Below are 19047 nucleotides of genomic sequence, written 5' to 3' on the forward strand. Positions count from 1 at the left end.
ATGCGTCATGAAGGAGGGCGACAAGCAGGCGACGATCCGGAATTTGACTCCTAGAGGACGGAAGTCTGTCGCTAAAATTATGTTCCGACGCCTGAAAAGCACGAAGTGTGGTGCAACAGGCATCACGTAATTTGTGCTATCGTCTTGACATCGCCAACGGAACCGTGCTTAAATTTTAATGCTCGAAGGTTAGGTGGGACGTGACGTTCGCATGGTGTGACGCATTATGCGCGGTGTTCTTTCGTTGAGGCCAGCTGACGCTTTTTTACATCGCCAAGCTGAGATCGAGATGAGGCGTAACTAGACAGCGGTCATAACCGTGAGACGTACAAGACGTACGTACGTACTTACACGACATGGTCTTTCTTTAAAGTGAAGAAAAAGGCGCTGAGCGCGGGGCAGCGCCGCTGCTTTGCGCCACATCGGGCGTGTTACGCTCGCCGCGCTTGAACCCAGCACTGCCACCTGGTGAGAGCGGCGACAAATGACGCGCGGGCATGCGCCGCCAGAGCGGCCTGTGCCCGCGGCGTCCGAGTGTAACGGCGCCGCTGCCTCAGGTGCTGGAGCTGCTGAACCGGCTACTGAGCCAGCTGGTGTCCCGACCGGCGGCGCCCGGCTCGCGCCGCCAGCGGCTGCAGCAGACGGCCGTCGCCATCGCCAAGCGCTACAAAGATCACGGCACCAGCGCTTCTCCCGAGGTACGCGCCGCCGCGGCGGTCTCTGTCTGCCCGGACGGGCGCTGAGCCTGCTCAGCGCACGGTGGTTGACTGACGACGGTGTGACGGCGAACGGTGGTGGCTCACTCTCATCCGGCGTTCACGCCAGCGCTCGGTGCGCGCCGAGGCACCCCCTTCGCAACCGCTTCACGCCCGCGCACGCGGTACGGAGTGCGCTGACCTGATGCAGACGCGGTGCAGAGTACGTGGTACAAGGCATGCTGGCTGGCTGCGCTGACCTCGGCGCGCTCCGTCCCGCAGGCGACCGGCACGCTCTACCTGCTGCTGGACCTGATGTCGTTCTTCGACCTGTACCACCTGGAGCGCGGCGACGAGGCGCTGGAGGTGCTACGCCGGCTGCGTCTGGTGGCGCTGAGCGGCGACGAGCTGGAGCGTCGGCTGGCCGAGTTCGACCGGCTCCAGGAGGAGGTGGGCGACTCCCGCGCGGTCCCCACGTGTCCCGCGTGGTACCCGTATGTCCCGCGCGGTACCCGTGTGTCCCGCGCGGTGCCTGTGTGTCCCGCGTGGTATCCGTGTGTCTCGCGCGGTACCTGTGTCCCGCGTAGTATCCGTGTGTCCCGCGCGGTGCCCGTGTGTTCCGCGTAGTACCCGTGTGTCCCGCGCGGTGCCTGTGTGTCCCGCGTGATATCCGTGTGTCCCGCGCGGTGCCTGTGTGTCCCGCGTAGTATCCGTGTGTCCCGCGCGGTACCTGTGTGTCCCGCGTGGTATCCGTGTGCCCGCGCGGTGCCCGTGTGTTCCGCGTAGGACCCGTGTGTCCCGGGCGGTACCCCATGTGTCCCGGCGGCCCCCACGCTCGCCCATCGCAAAGAAGGAAAGCCTGGCATTTGGGATGAGTTCAGTTGCACTCCTCAGTTGGCTCAGGAAAAGTGACGCATGTTGTGAAGCGTAACTGAAAGTTTCCAACTTAAGATATCAAAGTTTCACACAGCGTTGCCACTTCCTGGGCGGAACTCACCGTCGTTTGCGCGATGGCGAGTTGTTTGAGGTCTCTGGTGTGTGTGACGAGCACAACATGCGGTGTTCTCCAGGACGCCGGCCCTCCCGCTTGTGTGGCGGCGTTCACTTGTGTGACCGTTCCGCCTGACCCGTGTGTGAGCGTCTCCCGCCTGACCCGTGTGTGACCATCTCCGTCTGACCCCGCGCCTCCCGTGCCCCGCGGCCAGGTGCGCCGCTGCGTACCGGACGTCCTTCTGGCGGCCATGACGCTGCTGCACGGCGCCCAGCGTCAGCTCGGCCAGGTGCGGCCGATGGCGCGCGCTCTCGTCACGTTCGCCGGCAGCCTGCCTTACCGGCTGCCTGGCGACACGCACGCTCGGCTCGTGCAGATGGAGGTGCTCATGACCTGACGGCCGGGCAGGCCGCGCAGGGCCGGCTGGGCGGGTCGTCATGTTGGCGCCCGCCGTGTCCACCGTACCGTTTTTTGTCTGGAATACACGGCGGGCCTTGCTGGACGGCTGTGACGCGCGCGGTGACCCGAGAGTCATGCCCGGATACGAGTGGCCTGGATTGACTGTTTGGACTGGTCGCGGGAAAGGAACATGCGGTGCGGGTTTTGGGGTGTTCTGACTTGTTCGATAGCGTCAGCATGTGTGCGGGAATCAATTTATCTGGCGTTGCAGGCGTTGAAGCCCTGACGTCAATGGGAAACCACAATGGCGAAGATCAGTGTGTGAGGTAGGAAATAGTACACTTTCACTGAATGCTTCCACCGACCCCCCTTTGCCAATTCGCAGATTTAGAGGTGGGCGAGAGTAGCAATTGTTGGGGCGCGTTATGATTCTAACGTTGCTGGTAATCGCAGGTAAACTAGACAGACAGAGCAATCGAAGAGAGCCGCGAATACTTACTGCACGTGCGGGTCAGGTCACGTGCGGGTCATTCTACACGTACACATTGCAATATATTATATATTATATATATATATATATATATATATATATACATATATTTATATCTATATATATATGATATATATATATGTATATATATATATATATATATATATATATATATATTTATAGCATCTCCATAACTAAAAGTGGTGAGATCAGGACGACGTGCTGCCAATAACAGCAGCCCCACCTTTTGATGTACCAAATTAGTGCTCCCGCAGAGTCAATCCCTTCTCCGTGCCGGTTACAGAGGTTACCCAATCTAATGAGCTCGGGGTTCTCACGCTAAGCTATCGACCTTCAATATGCCTGGAGACACTGCGTAGAGGGCGGTGTGGAAGGAGCATGAATAGCGTTGCCAATACTAGACGTTTAAATGTGTGTTAGTGATAACAAGTGATTACAGCTGATCTATCATGAACAAGCGTGATTAAACGTGATCTCTCGTAATTAAAACCACAGCTTTGAAGCTTAGTGTTCACAATACAACCCATGTTCTGTCTAGCGTCGTTAACCTAGGAACTAACTCCTGTTAACTGAAGACCTATAAGTCAGCATAACAACTGAATTCATAATGCCGACAACAACAGAAAATGGAGGCCTTTCGTGCTGATATCTAGTGTTTGGTAGTTTTGTTTGGTAGCGCATCCGGTACAATGGCGTGCAAACTTGCAGTTTTGAAATAGCTTACGTAGGGCGACAGCTGTGATCCCATCCTTCCACTGTCTGCACGTTTTCTTCTTCCACGAGGTCAAGGAAGTGTCATCCTGAAAACACTGGCAATTGACACTCCATGTTAGCGCGCAAAATTTGCCGCATTGTACGTTACGCTTTCCCCTCCCTCCCCCCCAACAAAATCAAACGCGAACGGTCTCTCACCCCACGACCATCTCAAAGACTGGGGCCCGTCATGAATTTCCAGAGTGTGCTCCTGACATCTGATTGTCATTTGGACGTAACGTAGCGACAACAAGGTGTGCTCAGCTTAAAGGGAGTGTTCAGTATTTGTATAAGGTTTGAACTGAGATAGGCCTAATATCATTTGGTGCAGCCCACATGCATACCCTTTTTAAGGCGTAACATCTTGTTTCTGGACTGAATATGAAATTACACCACTGAATGCAAGTAAACTATATGGGACCACTGACCAATGTGTAAGTACACCACAGAAGGGGTCAGAGCACGCGCACATAATAATATAAAGGTTTTGCAAACACGCCCAATTCGTACGTCACCTCTCGACGGGTTTAAGTACTACGAGTGAGTTAGCCTGTCCGCTACAGTGGCAATTCTGGCACGGCCACCTGGCAGCCACTTCGACGTCATAATATAAGCGCCCCATGATATAATAAAACGGTGACATATTGAGCGGATTATTTTTCTAAACAGTGAAATATTTTTGTCCAGAGCGGTCTTGCGCGCTTTAAAACCCTTCAATAGTTATAAATGAGCTTATTTAATCATATCTGATGATTGCCTTAATATCCTTAAATGAATGAAACATTTCCTTAAATCAGACAAAAGCGCAGCCCCTTTGGGATGTAGTACTCGCTTCATTTAGTTTGTTACTCCTCCACCCGGCGCACCCGGTGGGTTCAAATTCCTTCGACGTTGCCGATATGTCGGTGTGTTAATAAGCTGGACACATCTTTTCGATCACGCGGCTCATTCACACAGCCTCTCACCAGTTCCGATCCGAAAGTGTCATTTCAGACAAAGCCTGCTGCTCGCTGACTGCAGCAGGCATCGCATGTACGGAGATACTTGCCGGTGCGGGTCAAAATATAATACTCGTTGTCTAACCCGGTGTTGACCGGGGTATTCAGCCGCCGCAGGCTGCTTGAGCGTGGGGGGGGGGGGGGCGGGGGAGTCAATAACCTACTGGGAAGGCGACTCCTTAAAGCATCGCAGTCGCTGCAGTTGATGGAGCTTTGTTGTCATTAGGGCTTTACGACGCAGTCAGCTGCAGACGGTACATGGCGTCCGCCGCCGCTTACCCCGGCAGGAAGGGCGGACACCGCGAGGAATCGAACCCGCCTTGGGCGAATTTGGGCGAGAACTGTGCGGTCACGGGGGATCGCGGGCCGCCCTCGGCGCCCGCCACGAGTTGGGGCGGGGCGTCGGGGGACTCGCGAGAGTCAGCACCCCTACCGCTCACCTTCGACTGGAAGCAGGGGAGCGCCGCGGCCCGGCGCTGCCACACCAGTCGTACCTCTAATAAACTATCCCGAAGTTAGAGCATCCTTTAACCGCCACGGCTCGGCGTTGTCCATGCCGCCGTGCTCTAATAACTGCCCCGAAGTGAGAGCATCTGTTTATCCAACAACGCCCCCTGGTTGACCTGTTTGATGTATTTCGCACGCGAACCAACAAGTTTGGTGTTGAATCACTCTGCCTGCCTGCGGGTCAGACATCAATCAACCCACACAACACAGCGGCTTTCCGTGGACGAACCCGCGAGCGAAAACAATACCCATCCACGCGCACGACCCGCCGTCAGCAGCCGAGCTGGCGAGCATTCGTGGGAGCGCGGCCGGGGGAAGCGGGACACCCTCAGCAGTAGGCGGCGTCCTGCGTGGACTCGACGATCCAGCGGTAGGAGTAGTGCAGCTGGTGGAAGACGCCCGGGATGACGGGGCCGCAGGCCGGGCCGCCGTTCACTATACCCGTCAGCCACCCAGCGGTCGCCGACGCGCAGGATCAGCGCCGAGCCGATTGTCGCCCTGGTCGGGCGCCCCGATGCGGCCCGGTTACTAGGCTTGCACCCGCGGCGTTGGATAGATCCGTAAGATCCGTGAGATCTCAAAGTTGGTCTGTAAGATCTCTGAACTCAAGGTAAGATTCTAAACTTGTTGGGTAGATCCGGAGGATCGAAAGATCTCGAACCTACGTAAGATCCGTAGGGTTTGAGAAACCAGTCCAGTCCAGCGTCGGTAATGTAAAACAATGGTGAAAAAATTAAAGGTGAAGCACAAGACACCACACAAATCCAATCAAATCGCCTAGATAATCGGTTTAGACTATGTCCTTTACACATACTGGTTGAGTGAGAGGCTTAAATAGATGCAATGCAGAGACGGATGCAGACAGTTGGGCGGTTTTCTGATGATTTATAGCGGATTCGCCCCTTTGTGTACCAGAACATCTGCCCAGATGTGTTCGAGGTGGCCGATAACTTCCCACCTGTTGGACCCTATGGAGCCCAAGCAGTGAGTCTTCCACCCTAGCCACCACAGAAGAGGACCACGGCCTGTGCAAGGTCCCCCCCCCCCCCCCCTGCTCACGTCCGCCACTTCTCGCTCACGTTGCATGAGTCGTAGATGAAGCCGCCATTTTTGACGCGCTGCGCGCGCGGTGGCCGACATTGTTCTGTTGGCGGCATCTCTCTGGACGAAGCCGAAGCCGAAGCGGAAGCCGCACATGTTGGTGTTGGGGAACATCCAGAGGCCGGGTAACATGGGTGAGCAAGCGGAGAAGAACGGCGTGATGATACGGTTCTCCTTAAGCACCAGACCCCTGAAACCGGCCTGTCGGGGGGGGGGGGGGCACTACGTGTCAGAGGAAGGTCCGAGGTCACAAATGGACAGGTCAGAGCAGGCAACGAGCTTAGTCAGGTGGCGCGGAGCAAAACCAGCAGGGGATTAACCGTTGGCGAGTGCAGCGCAGCTGCAGCAGTGGCGGGACTTTCCAAAAGACTGGGCACCAAAGGAGCTTTTTTCTTGTTGACATAATGTTGTTCATTCATCGCCATTCGCCTGATAGCATAATCCGATGCATGGGGTGGGGAGGGGTGGAGGGGCTGGCATTCCAAAAGTGTACGAAACATCACCGCTGCGGCGCACTGAACTATAAAGAATTCGGTGAACAACTGAAGCGAACTCGATAGAATCGCCACAACAAATGGCGCAGCCTGGGAGGGTGCTGCAGCAACACCAAACTGCACACCGACTCCCGCCACTCTTGTGGCAGCCTGTGTGACATATCTAACGCTCGTCGCGGGTTTGGGATCATTAGGGATGAAGTATACTGAGCACCTACTGCTGAAGCGAGCGCCATTCGCATCGCAGGTTTCTTGCCAGAAAGAGTATCTGGCAACTCTCGCCCTGGTGGCTAAATCTTAAGTGGCGTACCCTCGGAGAGAAAATGCTTTAGAATGGTTGATCCAGTCCGTGGCCATTAGAGCACCTTTTGAACCTGCGCCCTGAAAAACGACATGTGAATCTCAAGTGCATTAGGTTTTGCGTGAGATATAATTGGCGAGTCGATGACAGTACTTAATCCAAGTGCTTCTTTGGGTAACTTTAGCACTGGGTCTGGTCAGAGGAGGAATGCCTCAGAGCGGGTGTAACCGCGGCAACCTCAACGCAGCGCGTTCTGCTAGGGAGGGCACCTGAAAGGAGGCCCCCAGGTCGTGACCTTAGCGGAGAGTCCGCTCCTAGGGTGAGTACCTGGGAGGAAGTCCCCAACTCGCGACATCTCTGGAGTGCCTGCTCCTAGGAGGGTGAGTACCTGAGAGGAGGTGCCCCAGCCGGTTATGGTGTGCACGGAGAACCTCTGGTAGGGGGCGTCGCTCAGGCAGACGGGCCGTACCCTGGTGGTCAGTGGCACTGGCGGCTCGAAGCGCAGCACAGCAATGTTGTACTGGTCGAAATACTCCGAGTACAGTGGATGGACCTTCACCTGCCGGGAGCACCACCGATGAAAAATGTCAGTCGGGAGATGCTTGACGTCTGAGCTTGGTATACATCGTTACTCTGTACCCACCCTACACCAGATAAACCAATCATGGGGCGAGCAAAAAAATCCAACACCACGGATTCGAACGGTCCAACTCCAAGCGCTTTTCCCGACAACACCAAATATTCCTCGAGCCTCTCCATCCAGCGAGAAAACGTCCTGTTGTCCAGCAGCTATGCTGCATAATCTGACTGACTGACTGATCAGACTGATCTCTCCGCCCCTGGTCACCGTGCCACACCGCCTCCCAAGCCCACTCACCGTAGTCACGGTTCGGCGCAGGGCAGACGATTCCGGCGCGCCCAGGACGTGGCGCCCGAGCAGCACCCTGGCTGCCGCTTCCGGCCTCGCCCGCGCACCACGCGGATGTTACCACGTACCGGTCATTGATGAGGGCGGCGCCGCAGAAGGGCACCCCTTGGCCGTAGCGGACGAGCGCAGCCTGCAACGGCGCTGCCGTCACACGCGCGTCATAAAGGGCACCAGATGACCGCGTTCGACCAGAGCTGTCTCGATCCGTGTTATGTCCGTCACGGCATCGTAAACGTCGCCAAAGTCTCACCGCTTGTGTCGCCTTTGGTAGCACCGCTCTCGCCACCTTTGGTACCACCACTGCCCCCGAGGTACATACAAGTTCCTAGCAAAAAAAGGATGCGGTCTGACATCCCTTGTAAATCGCTGCTAAAGAATGACGGACAAACTGTCTTACTAAGCCTGGTGATCTTTGTTTAGGGCGGCCGATTTTGATAACGCGGACTAATGGGGGTGGGGGAGGGTGTCGACGCGAACCCCTGACCTTCCCAGATCACTAGAGATAGAGCTAAGCGGAAGGCGCCAGTGGACTCGTCTCAATGAGATCTCGCAGCTTGAATTTGTATGTTGTTGGATAATTAGTTGACCACATTTTGTCAGGTCAAAGGCTTACATTTTCGGAAGAAATCCATTTTTCAGCTTCACATCATACATACAAGACCACGCCTTCTGGCGACAAAAGCGCTAGGCAGGTATGCTCCTTATTCAGCTCTGAGCACAATGATGTATACGTGTTTGTGTATTAAGCGCATGTTCATGACACATGGCCCCGTTAATGTAACAAGGCTGGCCCGCTGCACGCGTTCCACGGCGTCGTCAGTTACCACCTGCCGCCCTCGCCGGCCATAGATCGCTATGCACTGTTCCAAAAAAGCGTAGCTGCTCCGGAGCCAAAAAAGCTAGAACAATGTTTGTGGTGTCAGAACACGCGCAATGAGTGTTTCATAGGCTGCTGAAAATTTGCGCGCGGTGAGGCCAGAGAGGCATCGTCAAAAACGCTATGGAAGGGTCACATTAGCCTCCACTATCAGGCAGAGGGTTGCAAAAGCGAAATCAGCCAACGTCTTCGTAAGAGTGGTTAGAAAAATTTTTTAGGAGACCGACGTATTCTAGCAGGCATGTGGTTCTGAACTGCATAAAAAGCGAACAAACGGGCGCAACCTTTCGGTTGTTACAAGCCTATCATATTGTATGTCATCTTTCTTGCGCTTTTTTTTGGCCATTTCAAGTTGGTACCAAGCTAAATTCATGTTTCGTGCATAATGCTTGCGAGGAAATGGGTTTAATAAACAGTAGGGAATGGTTTTAAGTCTGAATAGGAATCCACCCTAGCAAATGTCATCAGAGAAAGCAGTTTCAACTCCTTGCGTTCAGGTCTCCATTGTAAGGGAGTCACAAATGTCCATTGAAAAGGCGGTACGCAAGATTCCTGCTGGTTGTGCGTGGACACTGGTGTGGAGTGACTGTTGACGAATGAGCGCTACTGGCAAAAAAAAAACAACTTTAAACTGTTAATGTACCCTTGCCTCTCTTGTGGGGACTGGGCTGAGCGAGGCACTCACTGGCAAAACTATCACGCAAGCTGTTAGAAATCTGCTACACAAATGCAGTACCTCAAGCTCCTTAACAAAATAGCTGCCATTGCTGTTTATGCGTTGCTGGGACAAGCACGACTTCAACGCCGAAACGGTAGAATAAAGGTTTCCTGAAGCACTCGGCGTTTAGCGCGTTTTATGCGTCCCCACCTGAAATCTTCCCTGCTTTTCATAAAATAAACCTACGACCCGAACAATCTTTTAGCGGCCAAGTTATCAGCGTGACTGATGTGACTTCCTAGATGCTCAATCTATCACACATCGGCAATATTTTGACGACTGTCATTGGAAAGAACATGGCCAGTTACGGAGACATGCAGAAAACTGGGAAATATAACTGCCCAAATGTAACTAGCTTAACGTTTATAACTAACTAAATATGATAGCATCTACGCCCCGTGACGTCACAGACGAGGGTACCGTGCCTGAACGCATCACTATCGTATGCTCGTCACTCATAGGGTCCACAAGAAGGCAAAAATGTGCCTGATTTTTGGAAGCGTCAAGACCAAACCCCCGCCCAAACAGAACAGCTCTAAACATTGAGATAAGGCAAGTTTTTCCGCATCTAATTCAGAGACAATTGGCGATCTCCGTCTTTTTGTAGCCTCTGGCTGTGACGTCACCGTCACACCCGGTGACCGAAATCTCGCCGCCGCGGGGGCTGCTGCTGTGACCTATGCACATCACCGCCCCAGGGATACTCGTGGGGACTGGCGTAAACTCCGCCCGGCCCTCCGCCGCCGCCGTCCGTAGCGCTGGAGAGTAGCCGCCAGCAGCTCGTACGTCTCTGGCGTTGCCCTGGTGGGGCGGCAGCCGCCGCTGCCGGCTCGGAGCGGCGGAACGCCACCCCACCCGGCGCAGCCAGCGCCGCAGGGGCGGCCAGTGGGAGGTCGCCGCCAAAGCGGCGCCAAGCTTGAGCGGGCGCGTCAAGCCGCCGCTAGGCGGCGCCAGCCTGCCCTCCGAGTCCGTCCCACCCGGTGCTCGCCGGTGTCGCTGCTGATGGCGTGGAGCTGTTTGACCTCTCCCGTGCCCGGTTGGCTTGTGGATGTTCGCCGGGGACAGCCACCCCGGCGCCCGTTTGTCCGTGTCCGGAGACGCCCCCGGTGCTGGTTGTCCGTGTCCGGAGACGGCCACCAGGTGCTGTTGTCCGTGTCCGGAGACGGCCCCCAGGTGCTGTTGTCCGTGTCCGGAGACGGCCACCAGGTGCTGTTGTCCGTGTTGATGATCTCTTGTGGCGGCGTGGCGACATTTGGGTCGAATATCTCTTCGTTCAGAGCGGCTGTCTGAGAAGCAAAGCTTTTGTCCTGTAACGTGCTGGGACGGGACGTCAACATCAAAACTGTCCGGTTTTTGCCGTGACTTTTATTCCAAAAGGTCACGGTTAAGTAATGAGTCAAAGACGGCAGCATTGTCCACAGCACCAGCATGTTGTAGTCAGGGCCATCGTCCAACCCCCTCATCATCTTTCTCTTGCTTTATCCTGAATCTTTCGCGTCGGCCACGAGTGGACCGAGAGGCCCCCTGGAGAGAGCCCCGACCGGAACCTCAGCGCACGCTCTGGGGGCCCCTGGAGAGGCCCCAACTGGACGCTCAGCGCATACTACGAGAGGCCCCCTGAAGAGAGCCCCCAACCGGACGCTCAGCGACACACTCCGAGGGGCCCCCTGAAGAGAGCCCCCGACCGGACGTTCAGCGCACACTCCGAGAGGCCCTCTTGAGAGGCCCCTGACCGGACGCTCAGCGCACACTCCGAGGGGCCTCTGCGCGGGTCTAGGTTCGCGGTTGGGCCCTCAAGCGCATGTAGTCCTGCCCCGCCGTTACCCATTCTCCTCCATTCCATGACCCAATGATCATGTCTGGTCGAACGGGCTCCAATTTAGACATCCCAACAACCAATCCTCGTCGTGTCCAGATAGTGACTCCGGGACACGCTCCCCATCCTTTGTTTTTAATTGATTGTCTGTAATGCCATGTTGACACTTAAAAGGAGTGTCCCACGTTTGCGACATATTGCAAAAACACACTCTAGTGGAATTTCATGAGTAGTTATGTCTGATAATGGCACTAGGTAGTGCAACTGTAGCACCGTCAAGGCAATACAAGGTTTTAGTTTTAATTTTATTTGCATTAAGGTTTTTCAATTCGAATTATCTTCATGTCCAAGGTACATTGTCAACGCTCTGCAACAACACTTCGTCTTTTCCTTGCAGTCGCGATCACCGTCTCCATGACAACCACCGTGTGCTCCTGGAGCGAATAAAAGAACATTTGTCATTGGCCCGGCGGCCTTCGCTCTGTTACCGAGAACTGGTTGAAGTTTGAAATGCGCCTCGAGAAGACCCACTGGGGTGAACGCCATAGAAAGCAGACCTTTAATGAGGGTATGAAACAAGGGAGAAATGAAAGGTCATAGTAAAACACTTCGTTGAAATCGCGGGGTAAATGCTTCCTGTTCGCATGTCTTTTTGTCTGAGAGAGTGTTTGAGTGTCTGAAACAGTGTTCCAAGGTTTCGTAGCATTTATTGCATAAACATTTTGACGCATTAATATGTTTCAAACATGACAGAACACACACGTTGGAAAAGGAAGGCAAATGAAACGCATTACTTTCGAAGTGGTGAGCAGGGAGTAAAATGAGATTTCTGCGGCAAAGGGTCGTCTGCTTGAAATCGCAATTGTGAGCTGTTCAGAAGAATTTCGAGGAAGCTGGTATTACTGTTCAAATCGTACGCACCTGACGTAAAAATATGTGAAAAGTACAGCAAAAAGGTGAGATACTCCCTTTAAGCTATTGGGACGGACTTGCAAAAACAAGCAGATTAAGAACATGCCATATCATCTGAAGTCGTGCAACAAATTTTGCGCGCATGACTTGCACGAAATTCGTCGCACATTCAGTTTTGACCAGACCTGAGTTATCTCTCACTGCAAAATTTTCTGTTTCCGTTCGCTACAATGTCATATAACATGCGTGAGTCGGCCCTAGCAAATTTCACGTGCTCCAGATTGGTGAGGCCCGAGGGCCTTCGCTTTATGAGCAATACACGAGTTGGGTATTGATCAATACACTTTCGCCAACTGTTTGAAAGCAGCGTTCCAATTTCATTCGCCTCTCACCGTCAGCGTTGCAAAGACAGCAGTGGCCAGTAGGCAGAAGTGGCCAAGGCCAGCCATTCTCTTCTCTTCAGCCAGTCCTCAGCGGACTCCCACTCCCATACCACTGTGAAGATGGACCTCGTCCACCCCAGGTCCGAGACCGCCCTGGCACGCACAAAAACCTGGACCAGGTCCTTTCCAAGTGGTCGGCGCACTTGTCGTGTCTCCACAACATGCCGCCTCAATTAACCCCAAGAAGACCGGTGAAGCGTATACGCTCCAGCCCCAGTCACGTTTACCATAGCTCAACCTGATACGCCGCTGGTGTGTAGGCGATGATTTACGTGGACCAGTTTTTAGTCCACCTAACGGCTTCGGAGGCATTAAACTTTCAGCCAGGGCAATGTACCGACTGCCTGGTAAATAGTCATATAATGTGTCACAAAACACGTGGATATATATATATATATATATATATACATATATATATATATTATATATATATATATATATATATATAATGCGCACTGACACTTATGCACAGAGTGAACATCGTTCAGCAGAGGCCGTCACTTTGCGTACAGGAAACATATCCTTATAGAGAAGGCAGTACTGCAAGCTGTACTTCTCAAATTCGTTTCGTGTCTGCCAATATATCGACAGCTCGACAGGGAATCAAATGTGGATTCGGCTGGCTGCAAGTTTGTGGTTCACGTGCACATTTGTTGGAAATATAACATTTGCCGTGTGTGACGGATTTTAACTTTTTCGGGCACATCTCGGCACTCCGTGCAGGTAGAGGAGTGAACAAGTTTCCGAACGTTGACAAAAGTACCTCCTACAATTTCATTACGCAACGCAAGTTTATGCGACGCACCGTCGTGCACACAAATTTTCGTAATATTTGTAAACGTTAGGCTTTCGAAAAACACCGCTGAATACCAGACGCGACCGTCAATAGTGCGTCAACGCACGACTTACGCGCAAAAATGTATTTACCAAGCAAGGATGTGCCAGTGCAATGGAACTACAATTGCGTAAACTATTCACAAAGGTTGATGGTATAGGAAGCATTTACCACAGTCCACGAGCCAGATGAAAGAAGCTTTTTCCCATCTACGGCAGAACGCACGCGGTCCGAAAAGTAGAGATCTGGTTCAACAGTGTCGGTGGACGGAAACCGCGCTGGGACGAGGAAAGGAGACGTTTGGAAAATAGCTAGTGGTGAAGCTGATGCTGTAGCGGCTGCTCCACCACCTTAGAGGTGCCAGGCAGGATGAACAGCGGACGAAAGTTGTGATGCCTAAAACAAACCCGAGTATGTCTTCTTAAGTATGTCCGTCGCCTTCTGAAAGTCATATGGATAGAATATTTTACTTTCATGAGTTTCGCTTGCAAAGGTATACTGATCCTTAGCGTCCACACGCCAGACACCATAATTTGAAATATCGACAGGCTTCCATGGTTTGCCAAGGCCTGGGAATTGTAATGGGGGGGGGGACGAAGTATACATATATATATATATATATATATATATATATATATATATATATATATATATATATATATATATATGTTGAAATATCGACAGGCTTCATGGTTTGCCAAGGCCTGGGCAATTGTAATTGGGGGGGGGGCGAAGTATACATATATATATATATATATATATATATATATATATATATATATATATATCGATATTACATGTACATATGTATTGGAAAGCATATTTTGGTACGGAGAAAACAAATGAGGCATGGGTAATTAAAGTAAGACAAAATTCTTTTTCACTTTGATGCATATCAAATACACTCATAATGGGAACACTATAAAGACACAAACATATTGCCAAAGTCACATCAGTAGTGCTCAGCGCCCACCATCTCATAGTTAAAGCGCTGTACAAGAATTTGTTTGTCTGTTTAGGGCCGGAGGGAGATTATTAATGAATATACTTTCCAAAATTTGAAGGCGTCGTCTGTCATTGCACGTCCGTAAAATGTCAGTGTTGTCTGTCAGTTGTTGTTGCGTTAATGTGATGTGTTCGTGTCGCATGTGGTCCAGAGGTGTCCTGTCACGTAAGCGCACTGTCAGGCGTCGTGAGAGTGTCGTTATGACCACACCAATGTAGTGTATAGAACGAAGTTTTCAGCCTTCGATGTTGCATTTGAATTGATACACTACATTAGTACATTTTAGTTTGTCGGGTTTGTATATAATGCTATGCATGAATCTCGAATGCCGGGTGTCACCACGAAATATACCACATTTTTTTGTCCCCAAGTCCTTCAACCGTAAATCAAATTAAAAAATATACTTTCAGCCAAAGCGTGATGCATGCAAATTCATCCTCATACAAAATTAAAATTGCAAACATCTGTCACGCTTGATGCTGACGGTGACACGTGTACCAAGTGTCCTCCTTTTCATTCAACACACGCGATGGCATGCCCCTGTGCCTCCTGGGCCACGTTAACACCCGTCTGACGTCATCCCGCGTGTACTTCATTTTACGGATTATTTGGTTTACGGAATATTTGTATTCTGAACACACGTATATGTATAAATGACAATATACCTTTTAAAATTTTGGACACCTCGCCAATTCTTATGTTTCAATACTCTGTGCTTTTGGTGACTGGTGAGGGTGTTGTGGAGGAAAAACCAGACATCATGGTATTGATCACGAATGACCGGGTTTCGGGCCTATGCAGTGTTCACGGCATGATCTACCTTGATTTAGCCCACAGCCTGTGTCTGAGGCCAGCCACGCAACAGGTGGCATTGGCGGCTTTCCGGTGCGTTACTGGCGCGTATCAAGTCGGATAATGTCGAATCACTGGGTGTTTTACTGATGATGATGATGATGTTTAGCCTGCGTCACACAGCTCGTGTCACGACTGTACACGCTCCGGTGACCAAGAATTGGCCTCAGCCCTTAGCAGTCCCAAACCCAGCGTAAACATGTCGTACTCATCACTGCGCGCGAGAAGCCACGCACTATGACTTGATGTTTGCCGGTATGGCCGTCTGCGCTCGCCGTCAGTGTTGCAATCTTAGCCCACTGTAGCAACCGGTCGCCGAGATTCAAACCTTTTACAACAGGTTATAACGGGCAAAAATGTTATTTGAACCTGTTATATGTTCCTGTGTCGACCCCGGGCCCCGTTTTTTCCCACCTTAACGCTTACCAAATGCCGAAAATAAGCTCAGACGGGACATTGGATAATGCTCATACCACAGACTGTAAGTGGCGGGAAAAAAATACTTCTGCTGTGCAGAGATGACAATTTCGTGAGATTGTGAACTTGAGCTCAGGACCCGTCCGACTTTCAATGTTTGGTCGTGTGTAACCTTGGGCAGCAGTCTTGACACAGCCGGAGGTAGCAAAAACAACAACTTAGTTCTTCTATCTTTTGTTCTTTATCATTACTGTCACCACTAGATAATGGTAGATGAAACGCCTTCAACAAGAATTGTCTCGATTTGTCCCGCACGAAAACATACACAATATTCTTGTTGTATTCAACAATGCGGATGCCTGGTATGGTTTACATGACATGCACATTGCACAGACACTATAGCAAGTTTCTGCTGAAACTTTGGGGACGGAGGAATCCGCTGATTTCAGCTAAATAGTTATTTACGACCATTCACACCAAAACAGTGAAAGGCTGGCGTATATCTCAGACACATAATCCTACTCATACGCCAATTTCTCAGTTTCAAGCTACGCACCACGCACGCGGTGTCCGACGCAGCGGACGCTGCATACACGCTCACTCCGTTAACATGCGAGTAACAGCCTCCATTTTGTTATCTTGGCGAGATAAACTCGCGAAGGACGGGGCTTAGCTCCATGGGCGTGAGCGCGCGCACCTCGAACACGGACCGTATGAACGCACATGCGCAGGAATGCTCGCTTTTCTGGGCACGGCCCGTGAACCCACACACTTCAAGCGGGGGGTTGTTATGACGTCATGCACATGTGAAACTGTCATGATCTGTATGCTCCTGAACAATCGTTTACAGGTCGTGAGTTAAAAGAGCGATATTTGTATCACTACTCCTAAAAACCCAGCCCGAGTGAACTGGCATTCCCTACACTCGGCTTTCACATTGTTCTACCTGCACAAAAACGTCTCACCGTTTACGAAACGCACAATAATTCACCTCATCACACGCCAGATGGCACCACCAGTCATCCGGAGTCGTTCTTAACGATTTACAGACAAAAACATGACAGCGCTCGCGGTCAACGCAGACCGTCGTAACTAACCGCATCACCTGCTAGATGGCAGCACATGCTGTGCTAAGCACAGTAGTCGGCTCGGCAGACGCTAGGTGGAACAGGCGACGCACAAAGCTGTTCTCGTCATCGCGGCAATGCGCTGTTGCGTACAACAGGGCATCATCACAGCGCATGACGGGCGGCACGGCGCTGGGGCAGCGATCAGCCCGGCACCACGCCGGGGACGTCCGGGAGCCATTGCTGTCCCGGGAGCCGCCGCTGCTCCGGGAGCCACTGCTGCCCCGGGAGCCGCTGCCGCTTCGGGGGCCACTGCTGCCCCGGGAACTGCCGCTGCCCCGGGAGCCGTTGCTGCCCCGGGAGCCGCCGCTGGCCCGGGGGCCGCCGCTGCCCCGGGAGCCGCTGCTGCCCCGGGAGCCGCTGATGCCCCTGGAGCCACCACTTGCTGCTGCACCTGGAACCTCCGCTGCCCCAGGAACCGCCGCTGCTTCGGGAACCGCCGCTGCCCCGGGAGCCGCTGCTGCCCTGGGAACCGCTGCTGCCCCCGGAGCCGCCACTTGCTACTGCCCCAGTGACCACCGCTGCTTCCGCCCCTGGAGTCACTGCTGCCCGGGGTGTCACTTGCCCACGCCGCTAGGGACGCTCCAAGGCTGCGGCGGCGCCGCCGGGCGCTGAGGTGACTGTGGATCACCGCCGGGGGCAGCGGGCAGCGGCGCGCTGCCCGGGCGGGCCACACGCACGGCGTGAGAAGCGGGGTTACGCACGAAGGAGAGCAGCAACACGCGGCACGAACCCGTCGGCAGCGGCAACGCCCCACAGCGTCAAAGGCCGGCTAGCTGCGAGCCAGCGTCAGTGTTTTCGTTTCACTTCCAACAGCTGGGGGTAGTTCTCCACAATGTTGAGCAGGATTCCGTCAATGTAAGCGCGCAGCTGCTGGTTCACCTCCTGCTGCTCCAGCAACGACTTCTTCAACTGAAACGTTGGAGACGTAGTTGAGTTGCGAACCGCGGAAGAGTGCATCTACCGGAAAACTACAAACACTGATGAGAGTACTACAATGTACTAGAGTACTACAATGCGCCTCTTGGTGGAGGCTTCTACACTGAATGACAGTGGGTACCGGGCAGTGTGCACTACTTTTTCAGCACCATACATTTTGGATAGTGCTGCTTCTTGAGTAGAAATGTCTCAGTACGGAAATCCGGACAAGGTTGATCAGATGACAATAAAATATTCAAATTATTCGACTTGGACCACATGAACATCCAGTTTAAATCATCAAACAGTTTTTTCCTTCTTCTCCGTGACATGCGCCAGCACCTCCGCGAAAAGCGAATGTAATGGAAGGAAAAGATCCTGGCACCCGAGCTCAAGTTCATGCCGTGATATTTCCCTGCACTTGGGACGTTGCGGGCCTACAGGAGCCATGGTCATATCAGCACGCATCGAAAAACGCATCCAGTGGCAGCACGTCGTGAATGACGCCCTTTGACAACAGAGGTCAGGAAAGCCCTGCTAAGGTGGTTTCCCACAGTTTCGACCCTTTGTTCTCTTAAGGATTCATCGTATGTTACCGTACAGCGGAAGGAAGGCTGAATAATTCTTGGCTGTGGTTATTGTAAAGCTGGTGAAAATATACACATTTTAACTATTCATAAATTCTGCAGAAACAGTGCAAGGTACCAAGTTGTTTCAACCGAGCATTTTCCGTGGAAAATGGCCCGCTAGTCAGACAACCATTCAAACTAAAAAGTCGTTTCAGTTAATAAAATCCTGCATATGTCTGCATAAGTTCCCGAAGCATGCCCTGAGCCGCTCCATGTGCAAAGCCTTCGCCAAAGCGCCAAACCCTTAGGCCTGAACCAAAAATCAAAGGAACAAAAAGAAACAGCAACAATACTCCGCATTCCTGAATCTAGACTCAGCGCATTCGTTGACCCCACACGACATCCAAAGAACACCACGCTCATGGTCCCTCCCGTCTGATGACGCGTCGGAGCCACACCAACAGGGGTCCGGCGGCATGCGAAGAGAGATGCGGGCAGAAGAGCAGCCATGCACCAATACCCACTGCCCTTCGCCCGGCGCATGTGAGCCCGTTAGTGAATTAGTGGCACACATAGCAGCTGTTAGTGGCTTCCAGCGACGAATGCGGCCGCCACCTCACCTTTTGTGAGTTCTCCGCACTGTCAACCTTAAAACAGAGGACACCGTTTATCATTCATGACGGCTAGTGGAGTTATCTAGTATTTATATGCTACGCCAAGTACGTGTGTGGCATACTGCATGACTGAAGTGGCAGGGAAAATTTCAGTGGCTTCACAGGGTCCCGATTCCTCCGCAGGCAAGATTTTATCCTGTCTTGTCTCAGTTCGGTCCCCGACCCTACACTCACTCACAAGCACATTCATTATCAAACCTAAGCA

General features: G+C 52.5%; 3 protein-coding genes across 3 annotated transcripts in view; 1 reads left to right on the forward strand and 2 right to left on the reverse strand.

Moving 5' to 3' along the window:
- The first annotated feature begins 7 nt into the window (after positions 1-7).
- Positions 8-2184, forward strand: LOC119113385 (nuclear pore complex protein Nup93-like). The gene is made up of 4 exons (XM_037237706.1): positions 8-28; positions 558-698; positions 978-1145; positions 1901-2184. The coding sequence occupies exons 1-4, from the start codon at positions 8-10 to the stop codon at positions 2081-2083; spliced, it is 513 nt and encodes a 170-aa protein (XP_037093601.1). The 3' UTR covers positions 2084-2184.
- A 2998-nt stretch (positions 2185-5182) lies between these two features.
- LOC119113386 (suppressor of tumorigenicity 14 protein-like) lies at positions 5183-12450 on the reverse strand. The gene is made up of 5 exons (XM_037237707.1): positions 12394-12450; positions 7740-7808; positions 7139-7309; positions 5934-6156; positions 5183-5289 (listed from the first exon to the last, which is right to left on the reverse strand). The coding sequence occupies exons 1-5, from the start codon at positions 12448-12450 to the stop codon at positions 5183-5185; spliced, it is 627 nt and encodes a 208-aa protein (XP_037093602.1).
- A 3428-nt stretch (positions 12451-15878) lies between these two features.
- Positions 15879-19047, reverse strand: part of LOC119113762 (rab11 family-interacting protein 4B) — a gene marked incomplete at its 5' end in the record, with an annotated part of 35644 nt that continues 32475 nt past the window's right edge. The window contains 2 exon segments of the mRNA XM_037238004.1: positions 15879-17593; positions 18789-18815. Of these exon segments, the coding sequence (XP_037093899.1) occupies positions 17471-17593; positions 18789-18815 (150 nt within the window).

Source organism: Pollicipes pollicipes, unplaced genomic scaffold (assembly GCF_011947565.3).
Source record: "Pollicipes pollicipes isolate AB1234 unplaced genomic scaffold, Ppol_2.1 Scaffold_7262;HRSCAF=8765_pilon_pilon_pilon, whole genome shotgun sequence".
In the NCBI taxonomy this organism is placed as follows: domain Eukaryota; kingdom Metazoa; phylum Arthropoda; class Thecostraca; order Pollicipedomorpha; family Pollicipedidae; genus Pollicipes; species Pollicipes pollicipes.